Below are 18,682 nucleotides of genomic sequence, written 5' to 3'. Positions count from 1 at the left end.
ATCAATCAGTGCATGTTCAGAAAGCATGTGGTTGTTGGTGTGTGTACTGTATAGCCTACACTGAATAAATATTGCACGTTGCTTCAGCTGTTGTCTTTGTTTGGTTGCTAAAGCTGATGTTGTTATTTTATTGAACAAGTTCGGTTGTCATTTGAACTCATTTGATCTGAGGGAAACAACCAGAGTTTTGCAGTTAACATGATGAACTCGCACAAAAAAACATCACAAGTTGCTCTTCATAAGTGAAGTTACTCCTTCACTTATGAACTGAATCCAACTACAAGAAACACCAAAGGAATTAACAAACAAAACATACAAGGAAGTTTTAATGTTAAAGTTTTGTGTTTTATCAACTAAATCTAAAGAGTTGAGTGATTTCTGTTAAATGAGTTTATTCAAGTCGTCATTTTAAGTTAGGACAAGTCTTATTTATTAGTTCAGACAATACAAAGTACATTTTAAATTCAATTACATTATTTATATTTATGTTAATTTGATTTAAAAATTAGCGGAAATTCCTGAATGGAAGCAGTGTGTGTGTGTGTGTGTGTGTGTGTGTGTGTGTGTGTGTGAGTGTGAGTGGTAACCACTGAATGACACATATGATACTTTCTCCTGGAATCATACAGTCATCTTTAAAAAGAGTTTCTGTTTGTATTGTTATTTGGTGCGTTACTCCACGCACTGCACATGCGTGACACCGTCCCGCGTCCTTACAGGAGCCGCTTGACCTTCCAGGTCTGCGCTCTGTGCGCATGTTTGGAGCGCAGCTCATCATGTGATGTAATCGGGTCACACATTGATTTCATTGGAAGTGTAGCAGCATGCTGGAGTAAGTAGATGCTTGTATATGGATGAGGCTCTCTCTCTCTCTCTCTCTCTCTCTCTGTGTTTTGGTTTTAATCTCTGGTTTCACTCGGAGGTGAAGTCGATTTCAGCACCGGAGCTGTCCGACGCTGACGGATGCTGCTGCCGCGTGAACAGATGATGCTGAGCTGGAGCTGCTGAAGCCCTCTCCTCCTCCTCCTCCTCCTCCTCCTCCTCTCTCTCTCTCTCTCTCTCGCTCTCTCACTGTGTGTGTGTGTGTGTCTCTCTCTCTCCTCTTCTCTCCCTCCTCGCTCCTCTCCTCCACACGCACAAAACGCTCTGTCATGGCGTCTTCCAACCATGTTACCCCCACCAACTGTAGCTGGTGGCCCATCTCAGCCATGGATGAAGACGGCAAAATCACAGACGGGGAGGAGTGCGAAGAACCGACGGCGGAGCCCAAACCCTTCAATAAAGACAGGCTGGTTTTGTACCACTGGACGCAGTCTTTCACCTCCCAGAAGGTAAAAAAAAAATGGAGGTGTCTCCACGTCTCTTTGCATGACCTGATGCTACAGCGTGGAGGCCCCCCCCCCCCGTGTGTGTGTGTCTTATCGTGATCCAGGCGTGTGTTGTGTCCGTGTTTGCGCCTGCACATGCACATGCAGCTCCTCCGTATGAATAGGAATTGAATCCTGCAGCTGGGCAGACCTCTCCCCCAGCTGAGGCGTTCAGGGGAAGCGCCGCAGCGTGGGGCTCATGTCCTCGACATGCATCAGGATGTGTTGCTCAATATTCTGCCGCTCATCACTGCGTAACCCCCCCTTCATGTCATCAGGTTGAGTCCTGTATTGACGTGTGGAAGCTACGGTGTCTCCTCACAGCAGGTGAACGTGGTGTCAGTCTTTGTACATGACATAAATAATTGAGGGAAAGGATGTGCAAAAACAAACTGAAGGCTGCCCCCCCCCCCCCATCTGCAGCTGGATCAGATGTTATCATTTTAATGTATACTTTAAATTACCTTTGCAGACATTAATCTGTACCTTTCATATTAAACAAAATGTTCTCTTTTAATATTTTGGTTCTGGTTCAGGGACTAAAAGTCCAGTTCACTTTCCGTGTAAAAGCTTGAACGCTGCACTGACTGGACCATTAAACTCACCGAGCTCAGTTATTACCATAACAAATGAACACCTGCCTTAGAAGATGTCAGGCTCTGTAGTAAAATGTCATTAAAACTGTGGTAAAGGAATGAACTGCGATCGCCAAGATGCACTTTGGCAAGAAACATCCAGTTAGTTACAGTTGAAGTGTCTGTCTTGAGCATTTCAAACGGCAAAGTTGAGAAAACACATGTACAGGCTAACAGCTGAAACAAGTTTGAGCCAAGCCTTGTGGGTATTGTAGTGTTTAGACCTACCTGTCAATTCAAAACAGGGTTTCTCAGAATACTTTAAACTGGGCATCCCAATATAGACATAAATCTATCTGACATTATTTAAGAGACCGCCATTTTTTATGTTAAGTTACTTTCTGGGTATAACACTAAGAAAACCCTGAAGAGGGGCCGAAAACCTCCACTTCCATTTCCTCTAATCTATGGAAGCTCTGTGTTCCTGTGCTCTATATGAAAATGCATCATACTCGTATGATTTGAGTCTTTGAGAGTTTTAGAGCTGAAACGATAAACTGTTAATCAGACAAAGCAGTATGCTGATGACTTCTCCTTATTTGAAGAGAATTGTGATGTATCCTTCTTCACTTCCATTAAACCGAATGACAACTCAGTTAACAGAACAAGTGACTGACAGATTAATTAGTGTTTAAAATAACCATTAGCTGAAGCCTCTCTGAGTGTCATTCTGTCTAATATTTAATGAGAAAGCATGTAATAAGCATGTGAACCTCTGTAGCACTAAAGGATGGTCTCACGATTAGTTTGTCCACAACCTTGAGCTGATGCTCGGCCTCTGATGGGTTCATCACTTATGATTCCCGATCGTTGGATCTCGGCCAGTGAAGTCTGAGTGGCTGATTGTGCCGGTTGTCACTCAGCAGAGGATAAACACCAGGCTCGCTGTCATGATTATCACCTCAGTCCTGGAGCCAGAGGAGCTGAAGTGACTTCACAATCATGTCTCACTGTGCTGTCAGTGAACAGACTATTGAGCACAATACACAAGGATTTCAGCAGAAAGTGACTGTTTACACAGTTGTTATGTTGGTGGTTTGGGGAAGAGACCCCCATCACCAGAACTCTTCTGCCTATTTTGTACCTTAATAGAACACAAATCCTTGCATTGTGATTGGTCTAAAACTTTCTGCAGCACCTTGAAAGATGTGTGTTATATTTAGTCAATCTGTTTGTCACTTTTCTGTATCTAAAAAGACAAACGTGAATCATCAGTAGATCAGTGATGATGACAAAGAAGTCACCTCCCTGACAGATCAACAACCCTCATCTCTGAATTCCTCCTGCACGCTCCCCCCCCTCCGCTGTGTTGATAAAGCTCCGTGGTTAACTGACTGAGTGATGCATTGTGAACACAACAGAAATGGTAAAGATAGAGAGAGATGGAGCTCGATGCCCCAGAGCACGAGTACATTTAGAGGCCAGAGTCACAGATCAATAGAGAACTGGCAACCTCCAGGGCTGCAGGTTAGAGATTTACACCTTCAGTCCAGCTGCTGGGATTCTGTTGGTTTCAACAACAACTGCTGTCAGTAAATGGAATTTAAAGTTAGTTAGTTAGTTTATACCGTTTACAGTGTTCTAGTGCAATTGAAGTCAGTATTGGAAAACATATAAGATATTTTACTCAAGTAAAAATACCAACACAACACTGGTGTGCACTGTATGAGACTACAGAAATTATTTGGAAAAATGAACATTTATTTTGCGGATTAAAAGAATTTATTTTGTGAAATAATCTACCCAGTAACCATGGCAGCCGTTTGTCCCTACCCTCTCATATGATCCACAGAAGCACTTGTTGAAAGAGTGCTGCTGATATTGCCCGCTCCTTTCTAACAAATACAGCATTGATACAAAATACATTTGTTACCACTGAAGTAAAGTACCTGAAATTGTATGTTTACTGAAGTTGAGGACAACAACAGTAAACCTAGTACTGAGCTGTAGCTGTGAGTGTATATTGTTAAGGGGAGTGTTCTCCGTCCCTCCAGGCGACTGAACTACTTGGCATCATTACTAAAGTGTGACTAATATTATTATATAACGCACTCTTGTTGCAGCAGTGTCTGTGTTACTGTGGGCATCATCACGGGACGCTTCACTTCAACATTTGGCCCTGAAATCTTTGACAGTTGTGACAGTTTTGTATAGAAGTCTTTGTTTTAGAGTGTAACACTGCCGCCTTAATTGAGATGTAAAAAGCTATTTTCTCCTATGACATTGCTGCTGCTTTCATAGATTTGTTCCTCCTGCCAGAACCAGTGTTCCTGCTCTAATTACTGTGCTTGTGTTGCTAAATCATTCACTTTTATTGCATTACACCATGTCTGGCCATGTTCAGCAAAACTCCCATTTCACTGTTTCTCATAAGTGGCCACAAAGTAGCTCTTTATACCCTAGGTGTCATTTTCTTTCATTAATCTTATTCCCACTAATAGCTCTCCGTGGACCTTGGTTTATCCTTCATCCCACTAGCAGGGGATCTTTACCGTCCTAAATGTTTTTTTGCTCACACTCTGGCTTGCTGTAAACTATCTCATTAGTTTGCCAGAAAACCCACAATTCAGCTACAGTAAGCCTACTTCTCCTGTACGACAGAAACACGAGCGTGATTTTTTTAATGTCGTAATCTAAAAGCTGAAGCCATTAGCCCGTCTTGATGCTTGTGAGATATGCTGTGGTTTATATATATGAGCAGTGTATCATCAGTCTCTGTCATGTTTTGCATTTAACTGTCTGGTTTATGAACAAAATGTCCACTAGTTTTTCCTGTGAATATGATTTTATTCATATACATACAGTATACTCACATTGTGTTTGCACACAGCCTTTCATTTCTTAGTTTGATCCCCTGGAACACAGAAGCAGACAGTGCAACCTGCATTAAATTATTGCTTTTTAATGTCTCATCTTTCTTGGTCATCAGCCAGAAAATCTTGCTGTGCTCCCTTAAGAATCTGCAGCTAGGAGACCATCAGTTGGTAGCTTTGACATGCATTATCATCCACCTTCTTGGAAATGCAATGACAGTAAACATGTGCTTCTTATTGCAGGTGCGTCTAGTCATCAGTGAGAAGGGTCTGGTCTGTGAGGAGAGGGATGTGAGCTTGCCGCTGCAAGAGCACAAGGAACCCTGGTTCATGAGGCTGAATCTGGGCGAGGAGGTGCCTGTCTTCCTTCACGGGGACACTATCATCACTGACTACAACCAGATTATAGATTACCTGGAGAAAACCTTTGTGGGAGGTATGGTACAGTAATAACATGATGATGCTGTTTCTCTTTTTTTCTCTTAAACTTTGATTTAAATAGCGAGGCCAAGTGCATAAACAGATGAACCCACAGTAGTTGAACCTTATACTTTGAGTTTCAATGACTACAATGTGCAAATTCAACACTCATAACCAACTCAGACCTTTTGATTCACTTGGTTTGTCATAGAATAATTAGTAGAAAGGCCACATGAAATTCATGACATATGAATAATTTAATTGTCCAATTACATATGATCCTCTGTGTGTAGAAAATGTTAACAGTTAATGTGGAATCATTTTGTCAAACCTCTTAACTTAAAGCTGAAAGTCTTTTGCAGGTGCAAAATGACAAAACATGTTACTGTTAGTGTTTCTACTTCTAGGTCTCACTGTAGTTATATAAGATCATATTTAAGAGCAGTTGCAGGATGTTACCTTCAACTAGAAACATTAAAAGATCAGTGGTAGTGTTTTCAACCACTCATGGAGCTTTTGTTTAGTTTTGTTATTTCTGGCAGTAGATCAGGGTCACTGGCAGGAAAAAATCCTGAATGTGCTGGAAATCAACTAAGAACTTTAATGGCAACTCTACTAATGTTATCAAAGTAAACTGCATCTGTGTGTGTGTTGTGGAAGAAAGCTTGACGTGGGTCACAGCAGTAACAAAAGTCAACTTTAGATTTTCACTTATATACTAGAGCAGGAGAGCCTGCATGCTCCCAGTGTGTGAACATGGGGTAATGATGACAATTAGAAGTTTTTCGAGGCCATCTGTCCTTTAACATTGTGTGTCAGCATGTACTTTACTGCGATACTCTGTAAGTCACAGCAACCAATGTGACTAACATGAGGCCGTCAGATTAAAATTTGAAGGATCCCTTGGGAGGAATTTGTGGCAGTTGTTAACAAAACACAGATACAAACACCAGAGAGAATTTAATGATTAAACGAGCAATTATCACTAAAACACAGAGTACTACAAATAACTGAATAAATCACTACACTCAGCTATTCATATGAAGATGTAGGACTATGTAAAAGATTTATCAGGATGTAAAATGAGCATTTCGAAGCTGTGACATGACTCAGCCATAACAGCCATAAATGTCCTCCCCTGCCTTTGCAGCTGAAAGGGTGAGCAAACGTTGAGATGCATATGCTGTTATCTTATAGTCTTATAGTGTGTTATCAGTGGGTGTTGTGTCCTATGATATTGCCTGTTGAGACTTTATGCCGTTACATAATGTCCTGGGAGCCTGAAACTAGTGGAGGCCTGAGCAAAGTTGGCCAATAACTGAAAATCTCCCTTGTCTTAGCTGGGTGAGTGGTCGCTCTTTCAGAGCAGTGATGCTTGAAAGCTTAGCTGAAGATCTGCTTCACTGCTTGCTTACACTGTAGATAAATGGCTTCAAGGCTGAAACTGGACCGTGGTGTTTGATGTCTTTTTCTCATCCCAAGCCATTTATTTTAGCTATTTGTTACCGCGCTGGGTCCCGGTAACTGGAGGATTTCTTTTTTAAATGAGGGTCTTTGTAGAATCTGATATCCTTTAGTACATATAAATGTGCTTTTTGGCTGTGTGTAAATCCCTTAATACAGTGGTTTCCAAACTCAGTCCTCAGTCCTCTTGCCCTGCTTGTTTTCCAGCTATGCCTGTCCTACCCTATGCTTATTACCTGGATCAGATGTATCTTCCAGCCTCTGCTTGACTGAACACACCTGATCCAGGTAACCAGCAGTGGGTAGTGTAGAGATAGCTGGAAAACAAGCAGAGCAGGGGCCTGATGACTGGATTTGGAAAATACTGCCTTGATGAATGCTGACAATGTGGGTTGAAGCTGGCCTAGAAAAGTGTAGATGTCTCAGGAATAGTATCAAAGTGCCACTTTAGTCTACTTTACAGTATTTTTGCAGCAGACGCTCCTGCTGTGTCAAAGCTGTTTGTTGATAGGGCATTCAAACAATCAAGGTCTCAGTTAACTTTTAATTCTGTCAAATTAAAGCTGAGCACACACCTTTATCTCCAAGACAGTTGAAAGTTGCCTATCAGATAGGATGTGGTGCTGCAGCAAGACCACCTACAGGACCACCGCATGGCAAGACCGGCCGGTATGGCAATCCTGGGACTGATTACACAGCTTACTGGAGCTCTGCCAGGTGCAGCTCACTCTTCGCAAAGTGTTTTCTTTTGGCCTGAACTTACAGACTATCTCTTTGTTGTCAGTGGTGCCGTATCTGCATTTTGCACGCTGTGACCACACGCAGATATACTGTACCTTAAAGCTCTCTGTGATCTGCTAACCTGTTTCACTATTCATACTGAAACTCAGCAGCAGGTCATTATACTGAGCACGAACCGTCCCAGCCATGAGAAGTAGGCCAGCAAAATATAAAAGCTGGTTCGCTTAATAATAACACTTTTTAAAGGAGCAGTTCAACATATTGAGAAATAATCTGGGTAAAAGTGTAAAAGGTTGCGGAGTTCTTTGCATGACAATACAGATTTGTACAGATAAAACAAAAAAACAAACAAACAAAAAAACCCATCTTAATTAGTGAGTTTTAGAGGTGCTGGTTGGTGTATTTTTTTACGTTTGCTAAGCTAGCTGTCCTTATGCTAAGCTAGCTGGCTGCTGTTCCACAAATCTTCGCTTATCATGCGAAAACTGCTCAGCCTGAGAAAACCAGTTGATTCCCCTCTGTAGAGTTGATCAACCTAAAAGTCTGAGTTGAATCATGCAAAATGTAGCATCCAGCGTTTTTGGAGCTCATAGAACAACAGCAAATAACTAGAACAGAGCAGACCGACAGGGGATTGGTGCAGTTAGTTTACAGTACAGCCTAATTAACCTGTGGGTTTCTTCAAATTGTCAGCTCATTTTAGTGTTCTTTTTTTTTTTCATCTGGATTGTCCTTGAATTTCATCTCTTGCGGTTAAAAGCATAGGTTTTTAGCTTCAACTAGTTCACCTTCCCACTCAAGATAAAGTCTCCAGGTGATATGTTTCACAACTCTGCAGTGTTGCTTATATGTCAGAGGATGAGGTGTGTTATCTGTTACCAGGTTACCATGCTGTGTGCATATCCTGCAGCTGAGGCAGGGAAAATGGTGTTATGTTGATGCATGATGATGGCTGCTCAGAAACTTCAGTCATACATTTCATTTAAACATTTTGTTTAGCTTGAATCACTGCTTTTGTGTGGTTGTCTTCAGAGACCAATGACTAAGCTACATTAAAATGCTTTCTCTCTACATTGGTGTTTTCATGTGGACGTCTCACCTGCAGACTCAGTGGCCCAGCTGATTCCCGACTCAGACTCGCCTCTCTACGATCGTGTGCAGCAGTACCGTCAGCTGCTGGATGGTCTGCCCATGGACGCCTACACACACGGCTGCATCCTCCATCCAGAGCTCACCACTGACTCTATGATCCCAAAGTATGCCACCGCAGAAATACGTAGTAAGTGAAGCCAGCTCAGCTTAGCTGTATGTTGTGCTGTGGTGGGACTGTACTGCTTTACCCTGTTCCATTTTTTCTGTAGATTTAGAAGTTTAGAGTTTAGAAGGGAAATGTGTGTTTAGTGGAACTGCCAACAATTCATCGAGAGCTGAAACATGATGAAGAGCCACAGATGGACATAGGTCTTACAGTTTGTCAACACCTCAAACTAAAAAGGTATTACTGGAAATTACTGCCTTAATAGTTAGCAATGTGGATTAATCTTAGTTTATATTATGTTTTATTAGGAAAATCTTCTAAAAGTAACTAGCAACTCTGACAGATTGATTTAACAGAGGTAACTTGTACTGTTCATTGATACAGCTCAACATAATATAAATATATTTGTCAGAACACTGGAGGTCAATGAGCTTCTACTGTGTGACCCACAAGTCTACTAAACAAAACAAACGACAGACATTATGAATGCAAAGCTATTCATCCTCTTTGCAGCGTGACAAGCATACTGTGTAATTTGATGCTACTCAGTACAAAAAACCCTCAACGCAGCACATTGTGGTGAAGCAGGTTTCTAGATCCCAGCAGCACATATCAGGTGCTCCCAGTAGTGCTCTTTACATAAGGTAATGGCCTCATGTAAATCAAAGCAATGACTTAGACCAAACCAAAATCTGCAGCAGAATTAATTATCCAGTAAAACCTCAGTCTGTGCTTGAGCGATTTAACCTGAGAGAATCTTTTATGGAAAGACGCACATGTATAGTTACAGTATATTGTTTTATATACAGTTAATTTTGCACTGGTGTTAAAAGCAGTCTTGTTTAAATGTTTTTACTGTACAGAATAAAGAGACAGATCACATTCAAATATTTTAAAATCTTACTTTTCATTTTGAGGTATTATTATTTTTTTATACTAAATATAAATATATTATAAACATATAATTTTATATAACATAAAAACCTACTGTCACCTGTTTGAAATGTTGCCAAAATAAACACTAATCATATGTTTTGACCACAAATTAATAGAATCTAAGACCTCATGACTCATGGCCGAAGGAACATATTTTCAACAGCAGTTTTCATGATATTACTGATGAAAGGAAAAATATAGAGTAGACAGAGTGTCAGATTCTTCCATGGAGGATCAAATCCTCTGGCTTCTATAGAGGGCTGTGTTTTGTGTAATAGAAGCAAAGGTTCTGAAGACATAGTGTTAGTTAATGTGTCCTCTGTGTGTGTTTTGTGTGTGATTTCAGGACACCTCGCCAATGCTGCGACAGAGCTGATGAAGTTGGACCACGAGGAGCCTCAGCTGACAGAACCGTACCTATCCAAGCAGAAGAAGCTCATGGTAAGTTCGTCTTGCAGTTAGTTTATCTTTACTTGTCCCTAATGAATCTTAATGTTTTGTTTAAGGAAAAAGAAACTATTAAACTCAAACGCTTATTTTTTTCACTACACTACAGTTATGGTTTTTATTAATGGATTATAATTTACTAAAGAATTATTTGTTATTATTTATCTTAACAGAGACATAATAAAAAAAAAAAAAACCCAACAACATCATACTATTAACTGCAGAAGAACAAGATTCAAATTTATTGAATTTCCAGGCCTATAGCTACGGATCATTTTCTGTTTACAGATTTTATCCTACTAGTAATGAAGTAAACTGAGCCCACTATCTCTCTCTCTCTCTCTCTCTCTCTCTCTATATATATATAGTATCTATATATGTAACCTTTTAAAAGCTCAAATGTAGTCCTCATTTAACACCATCATTTCACTTCAGCATATAAAAATGATACATACAGACCCACCTCTTGATTGTCTTGTTTTTAAAAAATGATGGCAGGCAAAAATCTTGGACCACGATAACGTGAACTACCTGAAGAAAATTCTGGGGGAATTAGCCATGGTTCTAGATCAAGTGGAGGCAGAACTGGAGAAACGGAAACTAGAGTATCAAGGTATGGCCAAATTATTATTGTCTATATTAATAGCACAAAAACTTAATAATATAATATTTGCAACACTGTTATGACCTTTGCTTTCGTTACCACAGGTCAGAAGTGTGAGTTGTGGCTATGTGGACCTGACTTTACACTAGCTGATATCTGCCTCGGAGCCTTGTTGCACAGGCTCAAGTTCTTGGGACTTTCTAAGAAATACTGGGAGGACGGCAGCCGACCTAACCTGCAGTCCTTTTTTGTGCGCGTGCAAAAACGCTTTGCTTTCCGCAAGGTCTTGGGCGACATCCACACGACCCTCTTGTCTGCAGTCCTACCTAACGCCTTCCGGATGGTAAAAAAGAAGCCGCCGTCCTTCTTCGGGGCCTCTTTTCTCATGGGCTCACTGGGAGGGATGGGCTACTTTGCCTACTGGTATTTAAAAAAGAAATACATGTAGTGAATGCCCTATTGTTGTGTTCAATGTCTGTGTATTTGTGTGATGTTTCAATTTTTCTGTAATGTTTTATGACTACAGGAAAACATAATGAATCTATATAGAGAACACTATTACTTACCTGGGTGAACAAAGAAATATTAAAACATTCCATAGTAATAAATTCTTGACAGCACATTTTCTGGTAATCAAGGCCTTCATGGAGTTTCATTTCTGGAAACTTGCAGCTCGTGTCTGCAAGTCCTTGTTTAACTTTTGTTGGAGGCATGCACTAGGTCCACGTATACTGAAAACCTGTAGTAGAAACCCAGAGAAAATGTTCAACACAGTAACACCAACAGGGGTTAACTGACCTTCGCATGCCACTGTTCTAGTCACCATTCATACCTGCTCTCCACGCCTCCATCTGCCTGAGTTAAACCAGTAAACCCACAGGAAAGTCTACATGACAATACTTTCTGATAAGTGCTGTGCTGCCAGAAACTGCCAGATGAAATGGTGAAAGGATGGAGGCAAACTGGAAGGGAACAGTCTGGCATTTTGGAAAATTCACTGATTTGATTTTTCTGTCGAAGGTTGAGAAGATTTTTCCCACTTTCATGTCTGTGCACTGAACATAAAGCTACAGCCAGGTGTGGGTTAGCTTAGCTTAGCATTAGGACTGCAAACAGGAGGAAACAGTTAACCTGGCACATCTACAGGCACCTCTAAAGTTCACTAATTACCATTATATTACATTTGTTATGGGCAAAAATGTTATTTGTGGTTTTACTTATCTTTTATCTTATTCGGTGCTGCTGGACAGAGTTATCTCCAGACAGAGCCTGGTTAGCTGTTTCTTACTGAAGCACAACGCATCCACAAAAAAATAAAATAAAACATGAGAGCCTAGCAGCTAGCTAGCTTAGCTTAGCATAAAAACATTATACATGCTACATGGTTTAAAAAAATTTAAAAAAAAAGCAGGTGGCCGGAAATAAGTTATTTAAACCAAATTGAAATGTTGGACATGTGCAGAATGGGGGTAAACAGAAAAACCTGCACTGACCGTCATTGATGAACGCTACAACACTGTTAGTCTAGACTTGTGTTTGTGAACTGAATAACAAATTAACCTCATACGGAGACCAGAATAAGACAGAACCACAAAATAACAGCATACAGACGCAGTTACCAAGATCGTTAAAAACTATCTTTGGTTCTTTCAAATGTAGCAATGTCCTGCCAGCAACATTAGCATTCTGCATAATAGCCTTGTTTTTGTGCTGTATTGTGAACACACCTTTCCAGAAATGGTTGGACAGAGCTGAGGGGAGACGGGTTTTCCAAACTAGTCCATGTGTAGTTCTGTCAGAACATAAGCGACCATCACAGTTCACACGTTAAGATTGAGGCAAATGTAATGGTCATTTATAGGTGACACAACCTGGGGCAGTTTCTAGTTTTTATGCTAAGCTAAGCTAACAGACTTCAGATTTAACATTTTCTCTTTTCATCAAGAATACAAAAGTGGATTTTCCTAAATGTTGAACTATTTCTTTTAACTTACACTCTACGCACAATAACACACACACACACAGACACGTGCACTCAGTGAGTTTATTTAGAGCATCACAGATCACACAGCGGTCCACAATCACTCTTTATCACTGAGCAGGAGTTCAGATGTTACACTTGCCTGAGCTGGTAGTAAAACCGTACTTTCTGCATCTCTGGCGTTGTTTAGAATGTGTATTTTAATGCATGGATACTTTTTTATTGTGCAAGCATTTTGTGACGGCTGGTCACTAAGGAGTTTGTGTTGCCTGGAGGCAGAATTTATGGTCACTACCAAACATCAAATCACAGATTTGTGGATGTGACCTTTGAAGCACCTGCACTGTACAGGTACCCTGTGTTGGAGATGGACCCTCAGCAATACTGAGCAAAAAAACAAAACAAAACAGAAATAAACCCACTGGATTCTACTGCTGATCGTTTGTCGCCGACTCCTCCTGACAGATGCAAGATTGTTTTTACAGACAGATATTTTTGATTACACACCGTATCATTTATTTTACTGTGCTGAATTTTTAAGGAGCTCAAAGGTGAAATAAGGGAAACTGCAGGAGGAAAAGCTGACTAATGCAAAGGCTAATGGAGTATTAGGAGGAAAAAAAGAAAACGCCTCTCCCCCCTTGGCTAGCCTTGCCAGCTGTCTTGTTGCAGTGTGCTTTACTCGCTCTGTTCCCCCTTAATTGGAGCCTTTCTGCTTTTATTTGCTATTCAGAGTTTAACATGTATAATTCTGTTTCTGAACCATGCGCTCTTTAGGTTTCACTCATTATGTGAGGTACTGGCTGGACTTGTAAGCTGCTTTGGGTTTTTCAACTGGCTGGTTATACACACATTCTTGAGGACTCACAGTTTCTTGCTGTCATTAAAGGATACTGAAGGTCGTTTATGTCTGTTTTTCAGTTAAGAGACAGGACGCTGCAGCAGACAATGTTGAACCAAAGACAATGATAAATGCTCCTTTAATAGCAGCGTATCCTTGCTGTGTCATATCTGATCTGTTAAAGTCAGGTTTCCATTAAGACAACTCCACTAGAAATATAAAAATTGTAGCTTGTTGTGTCCAGCTTATAGTTTGAAGTAGAAGATGCAGGACAGCCGTACATATTCAACTGTTTAGATGAAAACCTTTATGCCTGGAAAAACATTTAAGATTTGCATTAAAAGAAACAGGGAGCTTATTTGGTTTCAAAGTGTTCTTGTACGAGCAGCAGTTACATAAATGGAAAAAAAGATTAAAAGAGTATAAGTAAATTTTAGCACAGGTTTCGAGATAGACAAGATGACACTAAAGTGTATATTTCATAACGTAACCACAGAATTAGCTTAATTGTTTTTTATGTTGATTTTCAGATACCCAAACTTTAACTTATTTTGTTAATAGATAACAGCAGATGACACTTTGGGGGGAAAAGTGCCAAGAAACGTCATAACCAGCCACTCATTGTGAACGCTTGGCACATTTTGATTACTGTTACCAACTCCACTGCTTCTTCTGACTGACGTCATGCTACCTGACGGGTTGATGTACTGTACTGTACTTCTACTTGGATCACACAAAGAGTTGAAGTCGAGAGATCCTAGTTGTGATTTGTGGCCATTATATTTCACTATAGTATTTTTTTATTTTGTACTTTTTATTTTTTATATTTCTATATATATATATGCATTTATTTATGGTGCTTTTTATGATGTTTGTTCATACGCCTTAATTTATTCAGTTGCCATCAATGACAAATAAATAATGAAAATGGAATGAAGACATTCTGGCATTTATTTTGAAAGTCATTTGCTTGTGACAATGTTAATATTCTTAAAGTTTGATAAATTCTCTGCCCTACTGGATGAGGCTGATGTTATACTGTAAGATTCAAAATCCAATGAAAACACCAAAACCAACAATGTTGAATCAAAAGCCAGTTGGTTCCTACTGAACATGGCTTTAAAGCTATAATTTCCAAAACTAACTGGGAATTGTAGTTATAGAAAACAAACTGGAGGAAATGCAGGATTTGTTGGGGTCTACATATTCCGACAACAGAGCTTCAGAGTGTTTTTGATGGCACTAAGAAAATGAGTGCAGCATTGTAAATCAACTATAGCCAGTGACACGGAAGGTTTATGATGCTAAGGAATTATCTTTATCAACAATCCAACAATTTTCCTAATCCACAATTTGGTTTAAATCTTAATTTTTGAGCCACAGTTGGGTTAATACTTTTTTTTTTTATATGTGGTTGAAGGATTTTAAAACATAGCTGACCTACACTTTGCACTGTCCCTGAATGCCTCATAACACAGATGAGCTACACTTTGTACTGTTGCAGTATAAATGCAGCACAGTTCATGCTACAATTTCTATATAGTCACAACTTGAAGCCAACAGGAAAAATCAGATTTCTGGGATACTGTATTGTATTTGTGAGAGTCAGAAAGCTGCAATTAATATACAGAGACTCAACCACTGGAACCCCTGGATGTCTGCAACAGGCTTACCAAGGGGTGGGTGGGTAAGGTGGTATTGGTTCTGTCTTGTAACCCCTACAAACTACCTGACAATGCTTATTACAGGAACAATTCAGTTTTGGTGTATTCATGGAGTTCTTGACTATAAGAACAAAAATGAATTAAACAATTTGTAAATATTTTCATAGTATATTTTCAGAGTTCAATAGTTTAAGTTGATTTTCTAAAACAAAAGTTATATGTTCTTTGGTTCCAGCTTTTTAATTTTTCTGCTTTTCTTTGTATGTTGTGATAGTAAAAGGGTTGTCTTTAGATTTTGGACAAATGATGGAACAAAATAAGTCATCTGATCTCAAATTATGCTTAGGTTACCTTTTGCTGTTTTCTGACATTTTATAAACCAATTGATATTAGAAACCAATACAGACTAATAAATCATGGAAGTCATTTGTAAAGGCAGCATTATGTAAAATACTGATGTTCAGCCTTATTTTTCCAAGTAATTAAATAATAATTTGCACAACTACAACTAAATAAATTTAAATTGTTTGTCTGCTCCACGGCCTTTGAGTAAACGTTACAGAGGTGTAGTAATCTTAAACCATGTGACCAAAGAAACCAATGTTAAACAAAAAAAAGAAACAGACTCATTAAAATCCATATATAGGATCAAACATACTTCCAGTGCACTTAGAGTATCTGATCAGACTTTGTCCTTAAAGTAGTTTCCTACAAAGAAGAACAAACACTTACTATATGAACACTGGTCTGTAAAAATAATATGTCATCAGTGTTATACAACTGGACTGTAAACATTCTCAAGTGCTCCCAAGTGCTCTCAAGTGTAGCTAAAAACTGTGATTACTCATCTATGAGCAAAGCATGTTAAGGCAGCATGCTGGCAGGCAAACAGTGGTGCATGCGTGCCACAGAGGCTGAAGGTGAAAGGCAGAAGCAGCATCTTGCTTTAATTTCCAATTACCAGGAGTCATTTTGGGAGTGCCAGCTGCTGACACTGTGGAGGAACTTCAAGCCAGTCCTTCTGTCCAAAATGACCTTTCTGTGAGGAGGGAATGACTTTAAATAGCATGAACAACCTGGACCTGGAGATAGATGGCCTCAACTGTAGTGTGTCGGTCTGAACGTTGTGCAGGAAAGTATGACTGCAGTTCAAGCGTGTTGTTTCTGTTCTTTTGGGTGACGCTGAGGGGGCAGTCCTGGTGACAAAGGCTTTAGATACCAAACCCGATATGTCAGGTACCACCCCAGCAGGCCACATATGGTCCCTAGCAACTTGTGAGAGGGGTCATGGAAGTAAACAGAGGTGCATGCAAACATCCACACCCATATCATGATGATTATATTCAGAGCCACATAAAGCAGGTTGAGAGCCACCCTGGGCAGCGTAGACAGACTTGCCGTCTTCAGGGAGGCCATAGGGGCTGTTTCCTCCATGATGAAAAGAGCGGAGTAGGACAGGATGAAAGAGTGTCCTGAGACGTCATAGCCATGCCAGTGGAAGCCAGCACGCCTGCAGGTGGCTTTGGATGTGAACTCCTTGTTAAGAACATCCATACTGCCTGTTTCAAAACATGAGCCGGTCAAATCCTCAATGTAGAAGAAGGTCTCAGTGCAAACGTACCAGACAGCTGTTGCTACAACCAGAGACAGCAGCCGCCGGCTGAGAAAGGTCACACTCCTGCTGAAGGAGGAGTTGGAGAGGAGGAGGAAGGGTGTCAGTAGAAGCAAAGTCCACCCCCAGGACACTTTGACAAAATACCTGTAGGAGAAACAGAGGATCATCCAATGTGCACTCAAATACAGCCCCGAGATTACACTGCTCAGACACATGACATCATACAGTTTACACACATCAGTCACCACACAGGTCAAACCAGAGCAAGTCGAGCTGTAGCAGCAGAGCTCCACAGTGAAGTAGTTTGGTTTCGTTAGCACGCTGAGCCGCACAAACCCAGTTTACCTTGCAGCCACATGACATAATGCTGACGATACTTGCCCCTCTCTGTCATCAGTAGGTGCGTTCAGAGTTAACAACAGGTCTATGACCTTAAATGAATCACTTCAGTTGCTAACCGCTGCTAGCTAACAACATAACGTTAACTAGCTTTACTTACACATTTAGGACATTCTTGCTACTGCTGAAATACGTTTGCGGGATAAGCTCCAGCTCTTTCAGAAGTGACCCCACAAACGAAACGAGTAAAAAGAGCCAGGGGAAGTTTTGTCGGAGGCCTGGTAGCCTCCAGAGAGCCACGAAGTTGTCCACAATGACATCCACCGCTGCCATGTCGACACCGCGCACCATCAACAAGTCAGGCAGGACAGGAGGCGCGCTGACGTCACGGCGGCTCAGCCAATGACAGTTGTCTTCGTTTTTTTTTTTTCAGATTTCTTCTTCGTCTGCTTGTTGCAGTTGACGGTGAGCCGGTAAATTCAGGTGCATACCGCCACCTACTGTTCAGACTGCTGTACTTACTACTACTGTGTAGTGAGCAGTGCAGTGAGTTTGAGGGCAAATGTATTATATTTAGTTTTTAGCAACTAGATGTTTTATGTTTATCATTTAATGTAACATAAAATACAAAGTGCTGTACATAGAACAAAAGCTTTAATTAAATCAATAATCATCCTTCCTTAAAGTTTTTTCCAAATTTTTTTTGAAATTTCTTTTTTAGTTGTATCTAATTGTCACCTATAGCCACTCCTGCCCTATAACAAACATTGTTCTCGTCTGTAACAGATTTAAAATCAACAAGTCTTATGTGTTCTTTCTGCAGGTACACTGTTTGTCCTGTATCTCGTTTTTGTAGCCTGTGTGTTTGCAATTTCATTTCATTTCAGCAGTGCTGAAATTTGAGAGATTTGAGATTCAGCAGCTGTTTGGCTGCAAAAGACAGTGTCAGATATTAAGTTAATTTCTTTCTGCATTCTGCTTGTGTCAAAATCAAATTTCCATAGTCACAACATCTGAGTCAGCTCAAGTGTAATTCACTCATGGTTCCACTGCTTTACAGTTTCCTCAACTGCAGTTCAGATGGTCGGGCTGTGTTTAAAGACTGAGAGGCAAACACACACATTCTTGCTCTGGGTCATGTTTACTCAGAGTCCTGTCGTTTGACACGTGGATGCAAGTCAGGGGATCAAGGTGTCTTATTTGATAGTGCATCCTCCTGTAGATTAAACCATTATACTTAAACTGTTGACACAAATGTACAACCATTATGTAAGTGACTCTCGTTGTGAATTGTGCGTCTCTGTTTGAACTGTAAGTGTTCATCCATGTTCGTAGGCGTCTTGAAAAATGAGCTGCTCAAACAAACATTAAGATTCATAAATGCTGCGTGACAGCGTGTGAAATTCTGGATAATTCATAGAAATGCTGGCGGTAATGATGCTCAAGCTGAGTGTGAGTATAAGATTATGTTTGTACTGCAGAAAAATAAAACTCCTCCTAATGCATCTGAATGCAGGACAGAGTTTGTCCTTGATGCACTCTGACTTGGCAAACACA

General features: G+C 40.3%; 2 protein-coding genes across 3 annotated transcripts; one reads left to right on the top strand and one right to left on the bottom strand.

Moving 5' to 3' along the window:
* The first annotated feature begins 804 nt into the window (after window positions 1–804).
* gdap1l1 (ganglioside induced differentiation associated protein 1-like 1) lies at window positions 805–12,201 on the top strand. 2 transcript variants are annotated; one of them, XM_026368477.1, is made up of 7 exons: window positions 805–832; window positions 1,190–1,331; window positions 5,059–5,251; window positions 8,546–8,719; window positions 9,981–10,075; window positions 10,580–10,694; window positions 10,790–12,201. In XM_026368477.1, exons 1-7 carry the CDS (start codon window positions 825–827, stop codon window positions 11,131–11,133), a joined length of 1,071 nt encoding a protein of 356 aa, XP_026224262.1. In that variant the 5' UTR covers window positions 805–824; the 3' UTR covers window positions 11,134–12,201. The 2 variants fall into 2 exon arrangements, with proteins under 2 accessions (XP_026224262.1, XP_026224261.1); XM_026368476.1 differs by lacking the exon at window positions 805–832 and having other exon boundaries at window positions 1,152–1,331.
* Window positions 12,202–15,653: 3,452 nt separating this feature from the next.
* Window positions 15,654–17,501, bottom strand: fitm2 (fat storage inducing transmembrane protein 2). Its single transcript, XM_026368761.1, has 2 exons — window positions 17,286–17,501; window positions 15,654–16,930 (listed from the first exon to the last, which is right to left on the bottom strand). Exons 1-2 carry the CDS (start codon window positions 17,474–17,476, stop codon window positions 16,321–16,323), a joined length of 801 nt encoding a protein of 266 aa, XP_026224546.1. The 5' UTR covers window positions 17,477–17,501; the 3' UTR covers window positions 15,654–16,320.
* Window positions 17,502–18,682: the final 1,181 nt, after the last annotated feature.

This window comes from Anabas testudineus, chromosome 7, assembly GCF_900324465.2.
Source record: "Anabas testudineus chromosome 7, fAnaTes1.2, whole genome shotgun sequence".
Taxonomy (NCBI): Eukaryota; Metazoa; Chordata; class Actinopteri; order Anabantiformes; family Anabantidae; genus Anabas; species Anabas testudineus.
This window is presented reverse-complemented; position numbering and strand designations above follow the sequence as displayed.

Coding starts and splice junctions, on each gene's coding strand:
- gdap1l1 (XM_026368476.1), top strand. CDS start 1,152: ATGGCGTCTTCCAACCATGTTACCCCCACCAACTGTAGCTGGTGGCCC. Junction 5,252..8,545: donor GGAGAAAACCTTTGTGGGAG/GTATGGTACAGT, acceptor TCTCACCTGCAG/ACTCAGTGGCCCAGCTGATT. Junction 10,695..10,789: donor ACGGAAACTAGAGTATCAAG/GTATGGCCAAAT, acceptor TCGTTACCACAG/GTCAGAAGTGTGAGTTGTGG.
- fitm2 (XM_026368761.1), bottom strand. CDS start 17,476: ATGGTGCGCGGTGTCGACATGGCAGCGGTGGATGTCATTGTGGACAAC. Junction 16,931..17,285: donor AGCAAGAATGTCCTAAATGT/GTAAGTAAAGCT, acceptor TTTCTCCTACAG/GTATTTTGTCAAAGTGTCCT.